The sequence below is a fragment of the Mirounga angustirostris genome, unplaced genomic scaffold (assembly GCF_029215605.1).
Source record: "Mirounga angustirostris isolate CCGP_5_RB_7025 unplaced genomic scaffold, mMirAng1.0.hap1 SCAF_1, whole genome shotgun sequence".
In the NCBI taxonomy this organism is placed as follows: domain Eukaryota; kingdom Metazoa; phylum Chordata; class Mammalia; order Carnivora; family Phocidae; genus Mirounga; species Mirounga angustirostris.
In genome coordinates, this window is record NW_026991709.1 from 149,480,426 (window position 1) to 149,504,083 (window position 23,658).

The 23,658-nt window shown below is 55.0% G+C and overlaps 1 protein-coding gene and 1 long non-coding RNA gene across 3 annotated transcripts; one reads left to right on the forward strand and one right to left on the reverse strand.

Moving 5' to 3' along the window:
• Positions 1-740: 740 nt before the first annotated feature.
• Positions 741-23,564, forward strand: PLCD1 (phospholipase C delta 1). Of its 2 annotated transcripts, none has more exons than XM_045904042.3 (15): positions 741-898; positions 9,148-9,312; positions 12,700-12,928; positions 19,355-19,484; positions 19,578-19,809; positions 20,402-20,603; positions 20,701-20,845; positions 20,924-21,073; positions 21,167-21,325; positions 21,544-21,703; positions 21,903-22,019; positions 22,395-22,573; positions 22,663-22,795; positions 22,870-23,019; positions 23,157-23,564. In XM_045904042.3, exons 1-15 carry the CDS (start codon positions 865-867, stop codon positions 23,240-23,242), a joined length of 2,271 nt encoding a protein of 756 aa, XP_045759998.1. In that variant the 5' UTR covers positions 741-864; the 3' UTR covers positions 23,243-23,564. The 2 variants fall into 2 exon arrangements, with proteins under 2 accessions (XP_045759998.1, XP_045759996.1); XM_045904040.3 differs by lacking the exon at positions 741-898 and adding an exon at positions 5,497-5,794.
• Positions 3,863-5,487, reverse strand: LOC123863950 (uncharacterized). The gene is made up of 3 exons (XR_006795683.3): positions 5,334-5,487; positions 4,641-4,708; positions 3,863-4,531 (listed from the first exon to the last, which is right to left on the reverse strand). It is a non-coding gene; the product is annotated as an uncharacterized LOC123863950 (long non-coding RNA).
• Positions 23,565-23,658: the final 94 nt, after the last annotated feature.

A 23,658-nucleotide genomic window follows, 5' to 3' on the forward strand; every position in this document is an offset into this window, starting at 1 on the left:
GAGGGGAGCAAGGGGGGGTTCCTGTAGGGGCCTAAGGGCCCCTTGTTCAGACAGCCCCTTGGGAGGCTACCCAAAGAAGGGATCCTGGAGATGTAACCCACCCCTATGTCCTGTCCCACCACTCTGCCATACAGATCACCAGGGGTTTGGTGTGCGAGAGGCTCAAAGGTGAGTTCCCCGCACCCAACTGCTGTAAGCTTTCCCTGCTTGCGCCCCAGCCCTCACCAAAGGCGCTCCTGGGGTTAGAAACTTCCCATCGAGAGAGGAGAGGACCCTCCTCCCGACAAGATTTAGGCATACCTCTCCGAGGACCTCCTAACCCATGCCCGCGCACCCATTTTGCAGAAGGGAAAGCAGAGATCCGGGGAGCCGCGGCTGGACGCCCGGACGCCCAGGCTCCCTTCCGCAGCAGCCCAGTTGGGCTCGAAGTTACGCGGTCCTTTTCCCAGAATGACGCCAGATTTTTTCGAGCGGCACCCCAAACCCGGAGAAGCGTCCACAGGTAGGGCGTGGGGCTGGGCCGCCCGCTGTAATGACAGGGCCCACGCCTGTGGGTGGCGGCGGCGGAGGAAGCGGGAGGAATCCGACTATTTCTGGCCTGGGTGCGCCTACTAGCCCCGGCCAGGGTTGGCCCAGCTGCGGGCCCCCCCCCCCGCCCTCCCCGATCCCCAAGAGGGGGCGGGGATAGGCGCGGGTTGGCGGGGCCGGGGGGGCGGGGCGGTGTCCCGGGCCCACCTCCGGTCTCCGCCCACCGGAGTCCTTTCGGGTCCCTTCACCGCACTCGGCTCGGACCCGAGGCCGCCGGCGCAGTCGCCGCGCGCGTGTGTCCCGCGGCGCCCCCTCCCGCTGCGCCGCCCGTCGGGCATGGACTCGGGCCGGGACTTCCTGACCCTGCATGGTGAGTTCCTGGCTGGCGTGCGGGCAGACCCTGCACCGGCCGACCCCGCGCGAAGCCGTTCCCGGGCCCTGGGCCGGGGACCCCCAGGTTCCTTCGGCCGCCCTCCGCCCCGCCCCGGGCCCGCCTCTCGACTCTTTTGTTGCATCGGGGAAATCTCGGCGCGGGGGACTCTCGGGGTGGGACTGCCAGGCAAGACCTTGGGCTTGTCCCCCAGATCTGGCCGGAGGTGGGGGGAGGGTGCGGGTCTGAAGACTTCCCTGAAGGCGAACCCCGACCCCCAGACCCCGCCTCAAGGATTCTGCCTTTTTCTGGTCTCAGAAGGCTGGGCTCCGTGGTCCAGCGCGCACGGAATGGCCGAGGAGGGACGGAACCAGCATCCACGAATAACCAGGTTCTCCCCACACCGTCCGGGCCCCGCTGGAGAGGCTCCCCAAAGCCCAGGCTGCCTGGACCGCGTCAGGCCGCGTGGCTGTGGCGGGGGGGTGCGGGGGGGGGGGGAGGAGACGAGGAGGTGTGCAAGGTTGGCCGAGGTCGGGCTGGGCGGCGGTAACTGCCCAGCGCAGAAATCCCTGTCAGCGATGCCCACGCTGGTAGGAGCGGCCGGATCCTCCCATCCGCGCACCCTCCTGGCGGGACCAGGCCGAGTCTCAGCTGAACTGCCTGCAGCTCCACCCTTTGTCCAGCTAGTTCTGTCCCTCTGACCCACCGGGGAACAGTCCTTGCCGTATTGCTGTCCCTCCAGGACAAAGAGCAGCAGTGGCTTCTGGCAGGTCGGGCCCCCCAGCCTGGTCTAGCATCTCTCCGCTCCAGCCTGGGGACTCACTCACTCTTAAGGGTGTCTTGCCCTCCTGGTTTCTGAGATCATCTGCCAGTTCAGCAAAACCTGCCCCTTACGCCAATCACTGCTTAACCGTATCTCCCTGTTTTCTAGTATCCCTGGGGTGGGAGACTTCAGTGCCCACCACCTGTCCATCTAAACCATACATGAAGATGATAGATGGGAAAGAGAAAGGCAGAGCCCTCCAGCTGCCCACTAGAGACCCCCTGGAATTCAGGGGCATAGGAGATGTTCCTTTCAGCCAGCCGCTAGTCTGTCTTGTGTTTCCTGGTTGGCCTAGACCTGGTCTCCATGGCCCAAAGAGACCTTGCTCAGGGCCCAGAGCTGTGACCCTCCCACCACTGGCCTGGGCTCCTCAAGGCAACCTCATCCAGCTGGATCATGGGAACCCTGCCCCTTCCAGTGCTTCATCTTCTCAGACCAAAGGTGTCCTTAGTGCTCCTGCAAGACTGGCAGGAAGGGAGTCTGGATGGCTTAGAGGACCACAGTGGAGACCTCTGCTTTCTCTCTCATCATCCCTTAGTTAGTGCTGTCTACCCTGCAGAGTGATACCTCTTCTGGGCCTGTCTCACACTCAGATCTCCTAAAAGCCCTCCGGTCGTCTCTGGCACAGCTCATGTTGGAATGGGCTCCATCCTCATGCATCTGTGCCTTCAGCCAGTCTTTCTCCCCCGGTGTCTTCCCTGGAAAGGAAGCTACGGGGAGGCACTGTGGCATGGGTTTGGCCCATTCTGTTTGAGACCTGCCTTCCAAATGCCTCACTCTGTCCAGCCCTTCCTGCGGGACTGGCGGGAACACTGCAACCCCAAGCTCTTTCCCAGAAGGCCCTGCCACTTCAAGCTCATCACCCAGAATTACCCTCCCTTAATTGCCTTGGTCCCTCCTGCAAACCAGATCAGAAAGCAAGAACCTGGCAAGGGCAGTTGATGGCAGGAAGGGGTGGTCACTGTGCCCTGTGCTTCCATTGGAGAGTCCGTACCCCTTTCAGATTTGGGGCCCCACAGCACCGAACATGTGGCTTGGGCAGTTGGCAGTCAGCTGCAGAAAGTCCCCCCCTCCCCACGGCCTGGGGGGCCACGGAGCCTCCCTAGATATGAGATGTCCCCTACGTCCTCACCCCAGATGTGTGCAGATGCAGTGTAGGCTACAGGCATGGGTTCTGGAGGCAGACTGAGTTCAGGCCTTGACTTTTTCATCCCAGACAAATTCCTTGATTTCTTGGTGCCTCAGTTTCCTCAGTGAAATAGGGGACAAGAACACTACCGACTTCATAGGCTTGCTGTGAGGACTGAATGAGGTCATACATAGAAGGCAATGGGAACAGTGCCTGGCACTCGGTAGGGGCTGTGTTCCTGCAGGAGGCCCACACCCAAGTGACCATGCCCTGTGCATTCTTGGGAGATGAGGGGGGCACCATAAGGGAGTCTGTTGCTAGGAAAAATGTGCCCAGAACAGGGCTCAAGAACCAAGGGCCTCCTTCTGGTGTCTCTGGAGCCCTCAGACTGATGTTCCATTCCCCTGGCCTCCTCCCCCTCCTCCACTGCCTCTGCTGTCTCCATTCTAGCCAGGCCTGCACTGGCCTCGCCAGCACGTCTCCAGATGTACCCAGAAGGACACTACTTCGCAGGCCCTTCCCTCGCTGAACACGTCCACCTTCACTAACTTTACCTACCTCAAATCCACCCTGCCCCACTGTCAAAACTGGCATTTGTAAAAGTGGAAGGCAGGCCATAGGAGGGGCCTCATCTTGGCCCCAGGAGACCTGGACTGCAGTCCTCATTTTGCCTGTATTTATCAATGTTGTGACCCTGAGCACGTCCCTTTGCCTCTTTGGGCCCTTTTTTCCCCCCACCCATGGCATAGTAACACCCTATTTACAGGGGACATCGTGAAGACAAAGCATGGATAGGCATAGGAGCTCAAGGTTGGCAAGAGAGCCAGTACCCCCAAAAGATAATGGTTCCAGAGCCATCATAGCAAGTTGGGGTGGCCAGCCTCCTACTCACCTCAGTTATGTTTCAAAACTGTCCCCGGGGTTCCAGACCCATAACCCACAGACACACACTGATCCACACTGATCTTAACATTTCGCGCCATAGGCCACTTTGGCAGTCAGATGAAGCCTGTGGACCCCTCCTCAGGGTCATGTTTTTATTTTTATTTTTATTATTTTTAGATTTTATTTATTTTTATTTTGAGAGAGAGAGAGAGAGCGCACGCCCACACACAAGCAGGGGGAGGGGCAGAGGGAGAGGCAGAGGGAGCGGGAGAAACAGGCTTCCTGCTGAGCAGGGAACCAGATGATGTAGGGCTCGATCCCAGGACCCTGAGATCAAGACCTGAGCCGCAGGCAGACACTTAACTGACTGAGCCACCCAGGCGTCCCAGGGTCATGTTTTTAAATGCATAAAATAAAATACATGAGAATTCAAAGGAAGCAAATTATATTGAGATGTGATTCTATCCGTAGGTCCTTGGCGTGGGGTGGGGCGGGGCGGGGCGGGGCTCTTGGTCCTCTGGATGAGAACCTTTGTGTGGTTTCTCTAAAACAGGTCACCTTACCCTCTGCCTCCTCCCTCTCCAAATGAAGAACAACTTGTTTGGGCCCGTATTTCAGCTCATCTACACCAACACACGTTCTTTTGATGTATTCTCTGTGGCGCGACCGTAGGCAAGTCACTCTGCGCTTCAGTTTATTGTTAGTGTTGCTTTGCTTGGCCGTGCTAATGGTTGGCTTTGACGGTGACTCACTGCCAGTGCTGGGGACTGGAGCGGCAGTGAAGCGAATGGAGGAACTAGTCAGAGGCAGAGAGTAAAAGAGAGGGGTGAGTCAGGCCTCTGGGTGGTGTCCTGACCTTGGCACACAGTAGGGGCTGGGGGCATGAAAGAGAAGTTGTAACTTACATGAAAGGTCCCACTGTTCCCGAGCACACTGGCAGCACAGTTTTGTATAAAGTTGCAGTAGTTCTCATCTATTCATCAAAGCAAGCCTGCGTTAATGGATTCATTTTTAAGATCAGCCTTTTTTTTTTTTTCAAGAATTCCATTCGCATTTGGAACCTTAGCGATTACCCTACTCGGGTGGAGAAACTGTGAGAAGGAAACAGGTCTGCCTGTGAGGCAACAGCCAGCTGAATTACAGTAACTTCGTTGAGTAATTGAAGTAAAATATTTGGCGGGCTTGGTGGTCTGCCCCAGGCTCCATTCCCGGCTCCGTCTGACCCCGCCCCATCCCGTCCTCTCAGACTTGGCCACCCAGGCCGCGGCTACCCGATCTCCCCTGTTCTCCTCAATCTCGCTCAAACTTCGTCCTCCGCCCGGCCCCCAGTAGGTGTTTCGAATTCGCGACTCCGGCTCCGCCCCCGGTGGACACCAACCCCTGGTGGGACACCGCCTCCAAAGCCGAGGTTCCGCCCCTCCCTGCCCGAACCCCGCGTTTTCAGTGCGGGGCCCTCCCTCGGGTCGCTCTCTGGGCCCTAGCTCCGCCCCCGGCCGGCCTCCTAAGTGACGCTCTGCCTCCCCGTCACCTCCCAGACCCTGCTCCTTTCCCCCGCCTCCCACTCCAACCTCTGGGGCTGTGCCTCCGCCCCCTACCACCTTTCTGGGCTCTGGCTTTCGCCACTGATTTGCTTCCTGGGTTATAGATTTGTCCCACTCCGCCTCTTGGGTTCTGGCTCCTCCTCTCCCCGCCTGGAGTCCGCCCTTGCCGCAGCCCCCAAGGGCAAAGGTCCTGCCCCTCCGGGACTGGCCGCGTCTCCTAGGGTCTGTCTCCGCCCCTTTCAGCCCTGATTTCTCTCACGCCCCGCCTCTAGGGCCGAGGCTCCGCCCCTCCAGGCTGGCCCCTCCTTCTGGGTTCTGACCCCGCCCCTCCACGCCCGGACTCCGCCCCCATTGCCAGGGCCTTCTAGAGGCTGCGCTGTCCCGGGCCAGGCTCGGTGGCGCGGAGGCACTGAGGAGCGTCATGCAGTGCCTGGGAATCCCGAGCCGGAGCCGCTCCAGGGAGCTCTATCTGCAGGAGCAGAGCCTCAGGGTGGCGGCGCTCAATGGGCAGAGGCTGGGTAAGGAACGCAGGGGGCACCGAGCTCCGCTGGGAAGGCAGCTGGGGCAGGATGTAGACTGTGTGCCTTCCATCCTTTGAGTGGACCTGTTTAGTACTCCTGTGAGTGCGAGACCCACTGTGGGGCTGTGTTTGCAGGGGTGGCATGTGGAGTGTTTTCGGGGCCAGGGGTGGGTGGGTGGGTGGGATAGGTCACTTCTCCCTCCAAAGCACCCCACCCCTTACCACCCCTAACCACCCCAACCCCTCCTGTTTACAAATTTCTGAGGCACTACTAGTTATGTGGCTCAGTGTGTAACTGGTACGACTGTGTAACGAGATGGTTTTCCGAGCCTTTGTGATCCAGTGTGATGGTGTGCAAGTGTGCATGACAAGTGTGACAGTGGGGGACCCAGTGTGTAATCTGGTGGTGGCTCTGTCCCTCACGTGGCACGTGGGGCCACTGCGCGGCAATGAGGATGTGTAATGCGGTATAACCAAGTGTGTGACATTGTGGCACCAGTGTGGCCGCGTGTGGTCCAGGGTGATGCTGTGTCCTGGTGACTGTGGGAGGCAGACCGACAGTGGGCGAGCCGGGGGACCGAGTCTGTCATTCCGTGTTGCAGTATGTGTTCTGTGGATTTTCTGACATTGCTCAGTGCGCCTGAGCGGTGACTTGCATAAGGTAATGTTTCCTAGCACTCACCCTTGGGCAGGCTTCGGAGTCCTGACTCTGCCATGTAACTTCCTTGAACCTCAATTTCCTCATCTGTAAAATGGGAATAATTATAGTGCCTTCCTCATAGGGTTGTTGGGGGGGTTAAGTACATGTGCTAAGAGCAGTATCTTATTCAAATATTGGCCATGAATGTTATGGTAGCTGCTCTGATCACCATTGTGAGGGTGATGTTCTGGCACGGTGCGTTGAGTGCGGCCGTGTGTAACTGTGTAGCTTTGTATGGCTGTGGGGCCCCCCCTCAGCCTCCTGTTAGCACCTGCACACCCTGTGCCCTCCTCCACATGGCCACCTCACTGTGTGCGGCCAGCCTGAGCGGGTTGGTGAGGCTGCCAGGTCAGCCCAGGGGCCCCTGAGGTAGAGGCCCCTTAGCACCCCCCTCCCACAGGAGGAGAAGGTACTGAAGCTGAGTGAGTGGGGCTGAGCGCCCATCAACATTCTGGGTGCTGAGGGAGCACGGGTGGCAGGGCGGGCAGCCCAGGGGCCTCAGAAATAAAAGGGCCGGCTACAGATGAGACTCAGAGGTGGGGGTGCCTGCCCAGGTTCCCTAATGGCCCAGAAGGTGGTGGCTATTATCAAGGCCCACCTCGGGGCTGAGGTCCGTGTTCCGGAAGCCATGTCAGCAGCCAGGGGTCTTATCTCTGCCTGACCGCAGACAAGGCCACAGCCTGGCTCCAGGACAGGATGAACATGTCATCTCCCCATGGTGTTTTCCAGAACCGGAGGGTGGGGCTCACCTTCTACTTTCCAACCCCTCCCCCATTACCATCTCTGTTGTTGGCAATGGCTTGTCCTAATGAGTGCCCAGCTTGGGGGGCAGGGGGCAGGCATAGGGTAAGGAGATGCCCCTGCCGATTACACCTCAGCTCAGAAAGGACAATGGAATACCCCAGCAGAGGCTGAGGACCTCTCTTCTGGCATCTGGGAACTCCCGTCCTCTGGTTCCAAGCGCCACACACACAGCCAACAGTTTAGGACATCTTGCAGGAGCCCCCTTCTCCACTGAACCTCCCCTGGGGCTGAAGGGATGCTGCTCATACTAAGACAGAGGGGTCTCCCAGAAGTGCGGGGAGACTTGGGACAAAGGAAGAAGAAGGCACATCAGACTATCAGAGGCTCACAGACACCTCTTCTGACGCTGTTCTCACCCAGTGCTGATGGGGGAACGGAGCCACGGGGGAGGGGAGCTGCCTAAAGTCATGGGTGGTTGTTAGCACTGGGCTCTGTCCCTAGTGAAGGCAGGAGATTGGGAAGGGATAGAGAGCGTATGGGTGGCTGAGGCCTGGGGAAGCGGTTCAGAAGTTTCCCTAGGTCTTATGGGTGTGTGGGGCAGGCTGGTGGGGCGGGGGGCATGGATAAAGCTGGAGAGCCTATCAGGGGCTGTGGATCTGGGCTTGGAAAAGAAAAGCTTATAGGCCTGGTCACAGGCCGTTCAGACTGGACCGACACGGTCCCTGATGCCACCGCTCTGCTGGAGCAAGAGGATAAAGATTGCTGAAGGGCCACATAGTTTTAGTTTTGGGGACAGAGTGAGGTGAGATGGTCACCTGGCTCTGAGCAGAGCTGGCTGCTGGACTGCATCTGGCTCAGCCGATAGATCTGGATCTAGATGCATCTATCTCTATATTATATTGATGAATCATTAAGGTGGGACATGGTCTCTCCTTGATCACAGTTGATACAGGCTCTGCTCGGGGATGAGGGCTCCTGGGGGGCCAGGCCTAGTGCCCCTTTGGTATCTCTTGCTTGGGCCTGTTAGGACAAAGGGCATTGTATCTTTGGGAGCCCATGCTGAGGAGGCCAGCCTGGGTCCCTGAAGACAGCTGGGTAGGAGGGGCCATGCAGCTAGGGTCTGGTCCTCACTTAGGGCCCCGGGCCGGGTCCTGCCTCAGCTGCTGAGAAGGCTGCACTGGGCCTTAGGACTATTATAGCCCAAGGATCCCAGACCCAGGACACTCAGAGACGGGGTGGACAGGGAGAGCCAGGGGCATCCCAGGGGCCAAACCCAGGCCACATTTGGCTCATCTCTCCCTTCTGGCGGCAAGGATCAGAGACCTACTCAAGCAGGTGGAAGTCAGGGTGGGGGCAGCAGGGTGAGCGTGGCAGGGATGGGCACGAGGGTCCTACTGCAACCATAGTGTTGACACCAAGAACTACAACTTCTGTTACCTCCGGACCTTTTCTTTCCTGCCCGGCCTGATATTTTGGTCCCAGCTTCCTTCAGATCACTCTGACCCCTAGGTATGACCAGGAGGGGCACACTTTGTTTTACAGAGCCAGGCCATTTCCCAGGCATCTGGTTCCCCAGAACCAGATGTTCTGGAATTAGCTGCTTCCCCTTGTCCATTCAGCTGTGGATGGCAGGTCACAGTATATAAAGTGTAGCCTTGAGTGGGTGGGTGTCCTAAGGTTTGCATGGCCTTGGCTGGCAATCAGAGATGGCTTCCTGGAGGAGGCAGGGCTCCAGGATCAGGTTGGAGCATGGGTGAAGGTGGGAGAAGGGAAGGGAGAGCGGAGGGTGAGGCTGGTGAGAAGTGGGACCCTTCTCGGAGAGGGTCCAGAGGTGGGAGTAGCTAGCATGGGACCTGGGGCAGCAGGGACACCGGAGGAAGTGGCATCTCACCAGCTCTGCCCCCTAGGCCTACAGGATGACGAGGACCTACAGGCACTGCTAAAGGGCAGCCAGCTCCTGAAGGTGAAGTCCAACTCATGGCGGAGAGAGCGTTTCTACAAGTTGCAGGAAGACTGCAAGACCATCTGGCAGGAGTCCCGCAAGGTCATGCGGACCCCGGAGTCCCAGCTGTGTGAGTGTCCCAGGGCTGCAGGGTGGGAGCAGAGTGTGGATCCTATGCTTGCACGGGGAATCGGATGCTGGTTGGGGCGGGGAAGTGGATGCTGGTTGGGGCAGGGAATGGTGGGGTGGGGAGGTCAATCCTGGACCACAAATAGGGAAACCCAGGCCTGGCCTAGTGGGGCCCAGGTCGGTCACACAATCAGGACCAGATACAGGGAAACTGAAGCTGGCAAGGGTGGGGGAGAAGAGTTAGTTAAATCACCAATAGGGCAATTGAGGCCTAGTCTGGGCCAGACAGGGCAGTCATGGAGGACCAGAGATGGACAGGCTAAAGCCTTTTGAGGGTAAGGATACATAACTGTGACCACAGGTGGGAAAGCCAGGCTCAGAAATAGGGAGGTTTCTGGGCAGTGTTGTCTGAACGCACAGGGTGTCCACCTAGACAGATGTGGGAAGGAGGGAAGTTGGGCGGATTAGGACTACAGGTGTAGTGAGGCCCAAAGCCAAGCCCAAAGTCCAGGGGCAGATAAGGCCCTTCCTGGTATCAGCGGCCAGGATATGAGGTGGGGCCGCAGCAGGCAGTTCCTTCCCGGGACTGGGGCCACAGCAGAGAGGTAGGGTGGAGTGGAGCGAGGCCTTATTAGCTGGGCAGCTCCCTTGAGGGTATTGGGTCTGAGGATTTTCTGGAAGCTTTGGAAAAGGCCCTGGAACCCCAGGCTCAGGCCTGCAAATGGAGAGTGCCTGCAGCAAGGCCCCACAGAGAAAGCTGTGCAGGTTAGCTGCTTTGTAACACAGAATGGCCTAAAGATTCTGTAAAATGAGAGGTCCCCGCTGCATCTTTACTTGGTGGGAAACTTTTAGACCAATGCTGCCCAAAAGAACTTTCTTTGATAACGGAAATGTTCTGTATCTGTGCTGTCCAGTATGGGTGCCTCTAGCTACCTGTGGCCTTTGAGCACTTGAAATGTGGCTAGGTGTGACTGAGGAACTGAATTCTTAATTTTACTGAATTTTAGCTACTTTATATTTAAATAGCCACACAGGCTGGCTGGCGCTGGCTGGCTGGCGGCTGCTGGATTTCACCCAACCCAGACCCCTGCCCTTGGCCGTGGTGGGGAAGGGGGAAGGAGCAGGGGCAACCCACTGGGGAGTGCAGTCAGACACAGGTGACAGGCTCCAGATGGGAGAGGGGACAGGAGGAAGGGGAGGTGCCCAGGCAGGGTTTACCGGGCCTCACGACACTGGGTAGAAACCTGAGAAAGTATCTCCTGATGGCCGTATGGCCTGGAGCAGGGTCAGAGGTGAGTCAGGACACGAGCAGGGTCAGAGCAGGGTCAGACGGGGAGAGCCAGGCAGGGGGCCTTGGGGCTGTGGGCCATGGAAGGTTTCTGAGCAAGGCAGGGTAGGGTTAAAGCCGACAGAACCTGAAGTACTCTCCGAAAACCACCCGAGTGCATGTCAGTCACACAGCATGGGAGTGACCCAGACCTCGTCTCTGTCTGGCCTCTGTCGGTGGCACCAGCCAGGCTCCTTCATGGGCCTCAGCCCTGATATGGGGCTTCCTGTTCGACGCTGGTGGGGGGCGGCACAGTGGGAACTGGCGTCTTGCTCTCTGAGCTCTGGGGATTCCTGAGAGCCCGTACATATGCCTGGTTTCCCGTGTGTGCCTGGCACTTACTGGGCGGCAGCGGGCATGGGGGCAGAGACAAGAGTAGGGGACCTGGGCTGGTGAGATGAGCCCCTCATACTGGGAGAGCTGTGAGCACAAGGGCAGGAGGACCCTTCCAGGCAGGAGACTAGTGTGAGCAAAGGTGCAGGGCCGAGACTGAGGAAGGGGCGTGAGTGAGGGGCTGCAGGGGTGACAGGTGCGGGGTCAGGCACCAGCTGTGCTCAGGTGAGGAATGTGGCCAGAAGAGGCTCTCTTCCAGGTCAGAGACACTGAGACGGCTCTCCGGCTGAGCATGCCTGTTGGCTGCTTCCCTTCTCCGGGGGAGCAGTGAGACTGTTGTCCCCAAATGCACTCTACCCTCGGGGAAACTGAGGCCAGGTGAGGGAGGAGGGGAGCAGCACCCCCAGTTCTCTCTGCTCCCTCAGTTTGCCCTGATCCTGCCACCGCTACGCTCCCTCCACTCTGACCCCCAGAGGCAGACGAAGTATTATCAGCAGTGCAGGCATCTGGACTTTCTCTCTGGTGCGGGTGGGGGTGCTGGCCCAGGAGCTGCCCGGCTCAGGTTTCCTGTTTTCACTCCCAGCCCGGGGCAGCGGCAGCTGGCCTGAGCCTAGCGGGCGCAGGAGGCTATGGACAGAGGAATTAAGCGGGGCTATCCCCTGCACCCCAGATGGCCCGGGGCTCACAAGTCCCACTCTCGGAGCCTGCTGCCCAGGCTGGGTACATGTCCTTCACATGGGGCTTGCAGGTGGCTCGGAGGCCTCTGGGCACTCAGGGTGCAGGCAGGCATGGGGAGGACAGGTGAGCTTGCAGCTGGGGCTGCTCTAGAACCCAGGACAGAGGGATGTGGAGGGCTCAGGACACAGGTGGGGCAGGGGTGGAGCCTGGACCTTGATGCTGGGCAACTTAGCATGAGCCCAGCTGGTGGGACTGGCTCCCAGCCAGGCCAGGAAGGGCACCCTAGGGTCTTGCTGCTCCCTGAAGCTTGGAAGGTGTGGGTGTGACAGGAGGGCTCTCCGCCCAGTTCCTAAGGGCAGAATGATGGACTCTCTCAGACCCCTAAGGGGCACCACTTGGGGTCCTAGAGGGCAAGAGCCTTCCCGCACTCTTCTTGCCAAGCGGATCCCTGAGGTCAGGACACACGTGGACACACATGGACACACGCAGGGCAAGGTTGTGTCCATGCCGCAGCACAAGCACTTCTCCCTGTGCCCCCGCACCCCGGGGCCAGGGCTGCCAGAGGGTGGCTCCGGGCTCCTGCATGGTCGGGAGAGGGGCCTGCAGGCTCTCAGAGCCATCTGAGGGGAGGGTGGTCCAAACTCAAGTGCGATTAGGAGGGTATGTATCCTGTCTGTCACAGGCTCCAAGCTCCAGAATGGTTTCTCCCCATCTCTAAAAGCCCTGCCCTGCCCTAGTCCCTCCCAACCTGGAAACAGCAGGGCCTGGGGTCCCAGGTGCCCTTCTCTAGGGTCAATCTCTCCCTCTGTCCACCCCCCCACCCCCCGGTGTTTCCCCTGCCCACCACAGCTGTGTGTCACATTCCTTCTCCATCTCGGTCTCTGTTTTCCTTCCTCCCTTGTGTTCCCCTTGTCCATCCTGCTGCCCCCCTCCTTGTCTCTGGATCCAGGCCTGAGCTCCAGCCCTGGCTCTGTGTCCCCACGCTGTGCCTTGGCCACACCGGGGGCAGGGACTGGCCTCGAAGCTCTGCCACCTATCCCCTTTTTGCAGTCTCCATTGAGGACATTCAGGAGGTGCGGAAGGGGCACCGCACGGAGGGCATGGAGAAGTTTGCCCGGGATGTGCCCGAGGACCGCTGCTTCTCCATTGTCTTCAAGGACCAGCGCAACACACTAGACCTCATAGCGCCGTCGCCGGCCGAGGCCCAGCACTGGGTGCAGGGTCTGCGCAAGATCATCCACCACTCGGGCTCCATGGACCAGAGGCAGAAGCTGCAGCAGTATCCTTCTGGTGGCAGTGGGTTCTGGCCCAGCCTGTGGATCCTGGCTGTGGTCATCACCAGGGCAGCCTGCGTGTGGAAGATACCCAGCTTGGGCCGTCATATGGACATAGCAGAGGCTGGGCAGCTCACACAATGGAAATGAATCTCACGGTTCTGGAGGCTGGAGACCCGAGGTCTGGGGGCCAGCGTGGTCGGGTTCTGGTGAGAGCTTTCTTCCTCGCTTGTGAGGGGCTGCCTGCTCACTGTGTCCTCACATGGCAGAGAGAGAGAGAGAGGAGGGAGACAAGCTCTCTGGTGTCTCCTCTTATAAGGGCACTAATTCTATCATGAAGGCTCCATCTCATGACCTCATGTAAGCCCCCCACGACTCATCCCCAGATGCCATCATATTGGGGGTTAGGGCTTCCACATATTGATTTGGGGGGAACACAGTTTAGTCCTGAGCCCTCAGAAGGTACCTGGAGCCCTGTTTGGTCTACTCAGTGCAGCCCCCGCTGTCTCCTCTTCTCCTCCCCAGAACCAGCACAGAGTTCTGCTAATGGCAGCAGCTTCCATGCGAGACCGAGTCTTGAGTGTTTGAACCATGTTTCTTGGAGTTACTACATTTTTTTCTCTCTGGGAATTTGGAAGGCTATGGTACCCCCTGTGCCATTCTTTGGGGAGTGATCAAGTTTCCCTGGGCCTCATGTGCAGGCCAGCCTGTAAGCTTAAAACAAATTCACTTCCAAATCTGGATGCACAATAGCACACTAGCCTATGGTTCAAAGTGGTCAGCCTTCTGGTACAGAGGACTAGGGTGGAACCAGCTCCAGTTCCTTTATTTTAATGACAGTTTTATTGACATATAATTCACATACCATGTGATTCACCTGCTTAAAGTTACACGTCAGTGCTGTTCAGTATATTCACAGGGTTATAAGTAATTTTACGACACTTTCATCACCTTAAAAAGAACCCCATACCCTTGAGCAGCCAGGCCCCATTTCCCCATAACCCTCCAGGCCCTAGACAACCACTGATCTACTTTTTTTGGCTCTTTACATTTGCCTTTTTCTGGACATCTCATATAAATGGAATCATACTGTCTTTTGTGACTGGCTTCTTTCACAGAGCATGTTTTTCAGGTGTCTCCATGTTGTAGTGTGAATTAGTACCTCATCCCTTCTTATGGCTGAGTAATATTCCATGGTCTCCTTATTCCACATTTTATTTATCCAGCTAGCAGTTGATGGACAGTGGGGTTTTTACTCTGGAGCTTTTATGAATTAATGCTGTTATGAACATTGGTGTGGTATATAGCTAGGATTTATAAGTCTTATGGTAACTGTATGTTTAACCTTTTGAAGGACTTCCAGTTTTCCAAGGAGGAAATTGACATTCCCACCAGAAGTGTATGAGGGTTCCAATGTGTCACATCTTCACTAAGGCTTGTTAATACGGTTACTACTTCTTTATCCTAGCCATCCTTGTGGGTGTGAAGTGGTATCTCATTGTGGTCTCGATTTGCATTTCCTTGATAGCTAATGATGTCAACTATCTTTATATGTGTTTATCGGTTATTTCTAGAAATATCTATCAGATCCTTTGAGGAAATATCTGTCAGATCCTTTGCCCATTTTTTGTTGTTGTTAAGTTCTTTTTTTTTTTTTTTTTAAGATTTTATTTTTAAGTAATCTCTACAGCCAACATGGGGCTTGAACTTACAACCCTGTGATCAAGAGTTGCATGTTCGGGGGCACCTGGATGCTCATTCAGTTAAGTGTCCGACTCTTGGTTTCAGGTCAGGTCATGATCTCGGGGTCGTGAGATCAAGCCCCGAGTCAGGCCCCGTGCTCAGCTGGGAATCTGCTGGAGATTTCCTCCCTCTTCCTCTCTCTCTGCCCCTCCCCCTGCTCATGCAAGCTCTTTCTCTCTCTCTAAAATAAATAAATTAAAAATCTTAAAAAAAAAAAAAGAGTTGCACACTGTACCCACTGAGCCAGCCAGGCGCCCGTTAAGCTCTTTTTAAAATGGATTTATTTTTAAAAAATTTTTACTTGTGGTAAAATCTACATAACATAAAATTTACCATCTTTCAACCATTTTAGTCATGTGGAGTACCTTCACATTGTTGTGCAACCCATCTCCAGAACTCTTTTCATCTTGTAAAACTGAAATTCTTTCCCCATTAAACAACAACTTCTCATTCTCCCACCTCCAATCCCCACTCCCCAGCCCCGGCCCCCCGGCAGTCACCATTCTACTCTCTGTCTCTCTGAATTTGAACACCCTAGCTACCTCAGACAAGTAGAATCATAGAGTATTTGTCTTTTTGCAGCTGGGTTATTTCACTTAGCATAATGTCCTCAAGATTCATCTATGTGGTAGCCGGTGTCCGAATTTCCATTCTTTTTAAGACCGAATAATAATATTCCACTGTCTGCATATACTATATATTGTTTCTTCATTCATCCATTGATGGGCACCTGGGTTGCTTCCATCTTTTTCCTGTTGTGAATCATGCTGCTGTGAACATGGCTGTGCAAATATCTGAGACTCTGCTTTCAGTTCTTTTGGGGTATATACCCAGAAGCAGAGTCACCGGATCACAGGATAATTCTACTTTCAATTTTTTGAGGCACCACCATATTGTTTTCCACAGCATCTGACCTACTTTATACACCCATCGACAGTGCACCAGGGTTCCGATTTCTGCAAGTCCTCAACACACTTGTTATTTTCTGGGTTTTTTGTTTTGGTTTGGTTTAGGTTTTGATAGGTGTCTTATCGTGGTCTTGATTTGCATTTCCCTAATGATTAATGCAGTTGAGCATTGTTTTTTTTATTTGCTTTCCTGTATCTTCTCTGGAGAAATGTCTGTTCACATCCCTGGCGGTTTGTAATTGGGCTATTTGTCTTTTTATTATTGAGTTGTAAGGGTTGCATAATATACTAGATATAAGTCCCATCATAATTATGCTTTGTAAATAATTTCTCCTCTTCTGTAGGGTTCTCTTCTTTTTCTTGATGGTATTTGAAACGTGAGTTTTTAGTTTTGGTAAAGTCTAATTCAACTACTTTTTGCTTTTGTGGCTTGTGATTTTTGATGTTATATCTAAGAAGGCTTTGCTTAATCCAAAGTCACTAATGTTTACTCTTATTATTTTCTTCTAAAGGTTTTGTAGTTTTAGTTATTAAATTTAGGTCTTTGCTTCATTTTGAATCCGTTTTTGTGTGTGGTGTGATGTGGGGGATCCAACCTCATTTTTTTAGCATGTAGGTAGTTGTCCCAGCACCATTTGTTGAAAAGACTGTTCTTTCCTCATTGAATTGTCTTTACACCCTCGTCAAAAATCAATTGACCATAAATAGGAGGGTTTCTTTTCTTAAAGATTTTATTTATTTATTTGAGAGAGAGCGAAGTGAGATAGAGAGAGGACTGAAGGAGAGGGAGAAGCAGACTCCCTGCTGAGCAGAGAGCCCGACGAGGGGCTCGATCCCAGGACCCTGGGATCATGACCTGAGCTGAAGGCAGACACTTAACCGATTGAGCCACCCAGGTGCTCCAAGAGGGTTTATTTTCATGGCTGTCAGTTTTATTCCATTTATCTATGTCTATCCTTGCACCAGTACACAACGGTTTGGTTACTGTAACTTTGTAAGTTTAGAAATTAGGAAGTGTGAGTTCTCCAAATTTGTTCTATTTTTTTTAAGATTTATTTCTTCGAGAAAGAGAGAGAGAGAGCGAGCAAGAGCAGGAGGGGCAGAGGGAGAGTGAGAGAGAATCTCAAGCAGACTCCAAGGGCTCGATCCCATGACCCTGAGATCATGACCTGAGCTGAAACCAAGAGTTGGACACTTAACTGCTCCACCCAGGTGCCTGTTCTTTTTTTTTGCAAGATTGTGTTGACTATTCTGGGTCCCTTGACGTTCCATGTGAATTTTAGGATCAGTTTCTGCAGAGAAGCCAGCATGATTATGATAGGGGTTGTGTAGTTGTGTTGAATCTGTAGATCAATCTGGAGAGTATTCCCTATTTAATGATGTCAAATCTTGTGATCCGTAAATATGGGTATCTTTCCATTTATTTAGATCTTCCTTAACTTCTTTCAACATTGTTTTGTGGTTTTCAGAGTATAAGCTATACATTAAAAAAATGTATTCCTAAGTATTTTAATTCATTTTGAGGCTACTTGATGGAATTACTTTCTTAATTTCATTTTCTGATTATTCATTGCTAGTGTATATCCAACTGCTTTGAGGGATATACTTGAGCTCTGTTCGTTTCCTTACTCTGTGCTTTTCAGCATTTCATAGATTTTTAAGTATTTTTTCTCAGTGCTATCTCTGCCTGATTTTGAGCTTTCTTAAAAGTCCAATTCTGTAGCGTAGGCTTATCCTTGGGCAGTCTTGTGCCCTCTGGAGGGTTCTGTTGCCCAGCCCCTGAGATCATAAAGCCATCCATCCCAGCCTGCTGAATAACAATCAGCATGGGGACCTCATGTTTGGCTGGACTGCTCTGAACTTGATTTTTTTTAACCTGGAATTCTGCCATAATTATTTTTTCATGTAAACATATACATAAAATATGGCTGTGTTAGAATGAAGTTTTCTTTTAATTTTTAAAAAAGATTTATTGATTTATTTTAGAGAGATAGTGCATGTGTGCAGGGAGGGGCAGAGGGGAGGGCATCTCCAGGCAGACTCCCCACTGAGTGCAGAGCCCAAGGTAGGGCTCAATCTCCTGACCCTGAGATCATGACCTGAGCCAAAACCAAGAGTAGGACGCCTAACCAGCTGAGCCACCCAGGTGCCCCAGAATGAAGTTTTAAAGGCCCACAAAATGAAACTGCCAATTTTTGGGTTCTGCATCCAGTCTTCTTTTCTGCATTTCAATTTGCCTAATGATGCATTTGCCAAAAATAGTGGAGAGCTTACATTTGTATCCATTTTCTGTGTACTGTTATGTCATGATTATTTCCCTGTGTTAGTATAGTCTCCATAAAAAGCTGTAGTGACTATGTAATATTCCACTGAGTAGGTGCCCTATAAATTAGTGATCCATTCTTTTATTTTTATTATTATTATTAATTAATTTATTTATTTATTCATAAGAGACAGAGAGAGAGAGAGAGAGGCAGAGGGAGAAGCAAGCTCCCAAGGAGCAGGGAGCCCGGTGAGGGACTCGATCCCAGGACCCTGAGATCATGACCTGAGCCGAAGGCAGACGCTCAACCATCTGAGCCACCCAGGTGCCCAGTGATCCATTCTTTTAATGTTGAACATTTATTTTCAGTCTTTCACTACTATAAGTAACATTGCAAAGAACTATGTTCCTAAGAGCTTTCGGTATTTAGGAGTATTTCCTTACCAATAGAATCCTAGAAGTGGAATTAGTGAGTCCAATGATGTCGTGGTTTCGAACTTTAGCTATATCTCTGCATCACATTACCAAGGGTTGAACACTTTCCTTTATCCAAGTGGTGGATGGGATGTCCATGTCACCTCACCCCTACCTGCACTGGGTAATAGACTTTTAAAGTGCTGATCTTAGAGTTTAAGAAACTGCATCTCATTTGCAAATTGTTAATATCTTGATTACCAAGAATGTTTGCAAAAGGTCAGTTTATGGCCTTTTCTCATTTAGTTATTAGGGTCATCATCGTGTTTTCTGGACAGCTTTATTTTCTTCTTTATTTGACCCTCAGAATTATTTAAAGTTTACATGGCATCAATTATGTTGTTTCCTTTGTGACTTCTTCTAAAAACCTGCTGTCGTTTTTTAAAAAATTGTTTTCATGGTCTTTGTTCTTTAATGGATGTACTGTGGAGGTCCTCTTTCTTGACTTCTCCAGGTCAAGTCTGAGGGGAGAGGGCCAGAGGTAATGGAGAAGTGGGGGCTAAGTGCCCCCATTGGGACAGCATGACGCAGGCTTCATTTTTGCTTGTGGTATCCTCTCTGATCTGTGCCTTCAAGTTTGCTGTTTCTTGTAGAATAAGCCTCAAGTGCTTTAGTCCAGTTGGCTCACAATTACGTATTGAAAACCAGAAGGACATACCTTGAAACATTAACGGGCATTATCCCTGGGTGACAGGACTATGGGGGATTTATTTATTTACTTTTCTGCATTTTGTAAGTTGTCTATAGCGAACTCTTTCACAGTGAGAAAATAAATGTTTTTTGTTTTTTTTAAATGTGAAAGGGTTCAAAGCCAGTAAATAGAAAAAAGCCCCCTTAATCGGATGTATCATTTCCTCTGAAGAGGCCATCCGGTCTTGTCCCTGGAATGCTGGTGTGCAGTATGTCAGGCCTGCAGGGGACTTTGTCTGTAGGTGATCTCCGTCCATCTGGGCCCAGGAGTTGACCCTGGGCTTGAAACCTGGCTGTAGCTGGGACCTGGGGGGTATCCGGGCTCCTGGGTACTTTCCTTACTTCTTGCCCAGCTGGATTCACTCCTGCTTGCGAAAAGCTGACAAAAACAAGGACAACAAGATGAGCTTCAAGGAGCTGCAGAACTTCCTGAAGGAGCTCAACATCCAAGTGGATGACAGCTATGCCCGGAAGATCTTCAGGGTGAGGCAGGGAGTGAGGGTTGGGTCTGTGTGGCCGTGGGCCCGGGACCCTAGTGGGGAGCATGCTCTGAGCCCTGCCCCCCCGGCCTGGCAGGAATGTGACCACTCCCAGACGGACTCCCTGGAGGATGATGAAATTGAGGCCTTCTACAAGATGCTGACCCAGCGGGAGGAGATTGATCGCACCTTTGCCGAGGCGGCCGGTTCCAGGGAAACGCTGTCGGTGGATCAGTTAGTGACGTTCCTGCAGCACCAGCAGCGGGAGGAGGCGGCAGGGCCTACACTGGCCCTCTCCCTCATTGAGCGCTATGAGCCCAGTGAGACTGGTGAGAGTCTGGCTGGGGCCTTTGGCCTGCAGTCCCTGGGGCCACACCGTGCTGGGAGACCCCTGGGGAGACTACAGACCGAGTGTAGGGAGCTGGAGGGAAGGGGGGCACCCTGGTCAGTATTTGCTTGCCCCCTGAAAGCAAGCAGATGGGAGACAGGGCTCCAGCATCACCACCCCTCTCTTGGTTCCTTGTCCAGGGGGTTTTGTGGACTCCTCCTCCAGGAAATAGAGAGGAGGCTGGAAAAGCAAACCCTTTTCCTGCTTCCATCCTGGGACGGGCTTTGAGATGGACAGACGGGGCCCTTCCCTGGAGGGGCTTCAGTCTGGAGGCCCAGAGAAGGAGGAGATGAGGCTTCAGGCGGTCTCACAGTGTGGGGGACCGAGGAGAAGACAGGGCCCCACCCTGGGGTAGTCACAGTCTGACGGTTGACTCAAACTCACCCCCTCCGAGAGCTATCAAGGTCCAGCTCTGGACAGGGAGGCAGGGACAGCTGGGGGCTCCCCTCCCCGAGCGGTGGCGCCCGGAAGGTCTCCTGGAGGTGGCTGGCCTGGCGGGAAGGGCTCTGACGCGCAGGCCTCGTCCTTCGCAGCCAAGGCGCAGCGGCAGATGACCAAGGACGGCTTCCTCATGTACCTGCTGTCCGCCGACGGCAGCGCGTTCAGCCTGGCGCACCGGCGGGTCTACCAGGACATGGGCCAGCCACTCAGCCACTACCTGATGTCCTCCTCGCACAACACGTACCTGCTGGAAGACCAGCTCACGGGACCCAGCAGCACCGAAGCCTACATCCGGTGGGGCCCGGGGCGGGGGCGGGGCGGGACGGCCTGGGGGCGGGGCCGGGCGGGGCCGGGCGGGCACTGAGGGCCTAGCCGCCACGCTTCCCCGCAGGGCGCTGTGCAAAGGCTGCCGCTGCCTGGAGCTCGACTGCTGGGACGGCCCCAACCAGGAGCCGGTCATCTACCACGGCTACACTTTCACCTCCAAGATCCTCCTCTGCGACGTGCTCAGGGCCATCCGGGACTACGCCTTCAAGGTTGCGCGCGCCCCTGGCGGGTGAGGAGGGCCGCGGTACGGGCGGCCCGCCCCTCCTAACCTGCCCTGGGGCCTCCAGGCGTCCCCCTACCCCGTCATCCTGTCCCTGGAGAACCACTGCAGCCTGGAGCAGCAGCGTGTGATGGCGCGACACCTGCGCACCATCCTGGGCCCCATGCTGTTGGACCGGCCGCTGGACGGGGTCACCACCAGTCTGCCTTCCCCTGAGGTTCGCGGTGGGCATGGGGGTACCCAGACGAGAGGGCAGGTGGACTGGCTGGGAGGCCAGCTGGGTCTTGACGAGCTGCTCCTTCCTTCTTAGCAACTGAAGGGGAAGATCTTGCTGAAGGGGAAGAAGCTGGGGGGGCTCCTGCCCCCTGGCGGGGAGGGTGGCCCTGAAGCCATTGTCGTGTCTGATGAGGATGAGGCTGCTGAAATGGAGGACGAGGCCGTGAGGAGCCGCGTGCAGCGCAAGTCCAGGGTTCGAGGGGGAGCTGTGGGGGAGGGGGCAGCCCTGGGGCCCTCCCCCATCATGGGATGTTTGCCTTGTCTCAGTTCTCTGTGGCTGCCACTCAGACCCTCTGCCCCCCTCTCTCTGTCTGTCTCCCTCTCTGTCTCTCCGTGTCTGGGTTTCTGGCTCTCTCAGTGCCCACCTGCCCCAACCTCTGAATCTAACCTGGGCCTCCCCATGGCCCCCAGGAGGACAAGCTCAGGCTAGTGAAGGAGCTCTCCGATATGGTCATTTACTGCAAGAGTGTCCACTTTGGGGGCTTCCCCAGCCCTGGCACCCCAGGGCAGGCTTTCTATGAGATGGTGTCCTTCTCTGAGAACCGCGCCCTCCGACTGCTCCAAGAGTCAGGTGAGCCCCGGCCCTGCATTCTCAGGGGGCTGGCAATCCGTCTGACCATTTGGACTGGCCTGGGCCAGGCCTGGCTCCACTACTCGGGAAGTGCACAGCACTCCCTGCTGTTACCAGAGGGGGGCGGGGGGCAGGGGTGGGGTGGGGTTGGGGCTCACCGGGAGGCCTGTGCTTCTGACCACCCGCACACCCTTTTCAGGAAACAGCTTTGTTCGCCACAATGTCAGTCGCCTGAGCAGGATCTATCCTGCTGGGTGGAGAACAGACTCCTCCAACTACAGCCCCGTGGAGATGTGGAACGGGGGCTGCCAGATCGGTATGGGCTGGCAGGGGCTGAGGAGGCCGGGCTGAGGGTTTCAGTCCAGAGGGCCAGGGGTCAGGAGCCTCTGGGGAGGGACTTGCGGGCTCAGGCACTAGTAGTCTCGGTTTGGACATATGCCCCTGCCAGCAAGTCAGGGTCTGAAATCGCCTCATTAGCACAGTCGTCCTTTGAATTCTGGCACCAGAAATGGAATGTGGGCTGGTGTGGTGGGTCGGTGACGGTGGCAGGGCGGCAGTAGGCATTGGAGTGATGCCGGACCCTGCTTCTGCCACGCCATGTTACCCTAAGGCCTCAGTGTACCCTGGGTAGGCTGGGCTCTAGGGCCCCCGGGTCAGCCCACAGCCTATGACTGCTCTGTCCTGCCTCCAGTGGCCCTGAATTTCCAGACCCCTGGCCCAGAGATGGATGTGTACCAGGGCCGCTTCCAGGACAACGGGGCCTGTGGCTACGTGCTGAAGCCTGCTTTCCTGCGAGACCCGAATTCTACCTTTAACTCACGTGCCCTGGCTCAGGGGCCCTGGTGGACCTGGAAGCGGCTCAGTGTCAGGGTATGGCCAGCCGCCGCAGGGACAGGAGCCCGTGGGCCTCCCTCCCCGCCACCCTTCCTGAACCCTCTCTGTCCCTTGCCCGTGCTCAGGTCATCTCTGGACAGCAGCTGCCGAAAGTCAACAAGAATAAGAATTCAATTGTGGACCCCAAGGTGACGGTGGAGATCCACGGTGTGGGCCGGGACGTGGCCAGCCGCCAGACTGCCGTAGTCACCAATAACGGTACTTGCTGGGCGTGGGTGGGGCCCGGCCCCTGGAGCTGGTCCGCACTGTTGACGTGGGGCTTGTACTGCCAGGTTTCAACCCATGGTGGGACACAGAGTTCGTGTTTGAGGTGGTCGTGCCTGAGCTTGCCCTCGTGCGCTTCGTGGTGGAGGATTATGACGCGTCCTCTAAGAATGACTTCATTGGCCAGAGCACCATCCCCTTGGGCAGCCTCAAGCAAGGTTTGTTGAGGGGGAGGGACGACAAGGTGGAGGCGGCGGGGCCTGTTATCTCTTGGGCTGGGCCGTTGTCCCTTGGAGCATCCTCACCGAGTGACCGGAACTCTCCGTGTGCTCTTTCCTGCCCATCCCCCTGCCAGGATACCGCCATGTCCACCTCTTGTCAAAGAACGGAGACCAGCACCCATCTGCCACCCTCTTTGTGAAGGTGTCTCTCCAGGACTAGGTTTGGGGGTTCTGATGGGGCTGCTCCAGGCAGACCAGGCCCTCTGTCCCCATGTAGGGAGAGGGCTGGTGTGGCTGCTCCGCACCTCTCGCTTGGAGCTAGAGGCCCTGCACTGCCTTCAGCTCTAACAGACGTCTGCTGCTGCCTCCCTGGGGTCTCAGGAGCTGGCCCAGTCCCCGGAGCTCTCCTCGATTCCATTAGGAAAAGCACTGCAGCCCGCTGCCGTCGGGCCTGGCCCTGGGTCGAGGGTTTTTATAAAAGTTATGACTAAGTCCTGTGGTCTCTTTACCTGAATGCCAGAAAGTTCCTATAAAGGGCACGTGTGTGTGTGTGGGGGGGAAACACTGGAGCCCCATCACCTCTCTCTCCACGTCCCCCACACGGACACTGTATGAGGATTGTCTGTCCCCTTGGGC

What these genes read in the sequence shown, in the direction of transcription:
- PLCD1 (XM_045904040.3), top strand. Translation starts at nt 5,698, where the DNA reads ATGCAGTGCCTGGGAATCCCGAGCCGGAGCCGCTCCAGGGAGCTCTAT. An exon ending in GCTCAATGGGCAGAGGCTGG is followed by an intron (nt 5,795 to 9,147) that starts GTAAGGAACGCA and finishes TCTGCCCCCTAG; the next exon opens with GCCTACAGGATGACGAGGAC. An exon ending in TCCGGGACTACGCCTTCAAG is followed by an intron (nt 20,846 to 20,923) that starts GTTGCGCGCGCC and finishes TGGGGCCTCCAG; the next exon opens with GCGTCCCCCTACCCCGTCAT.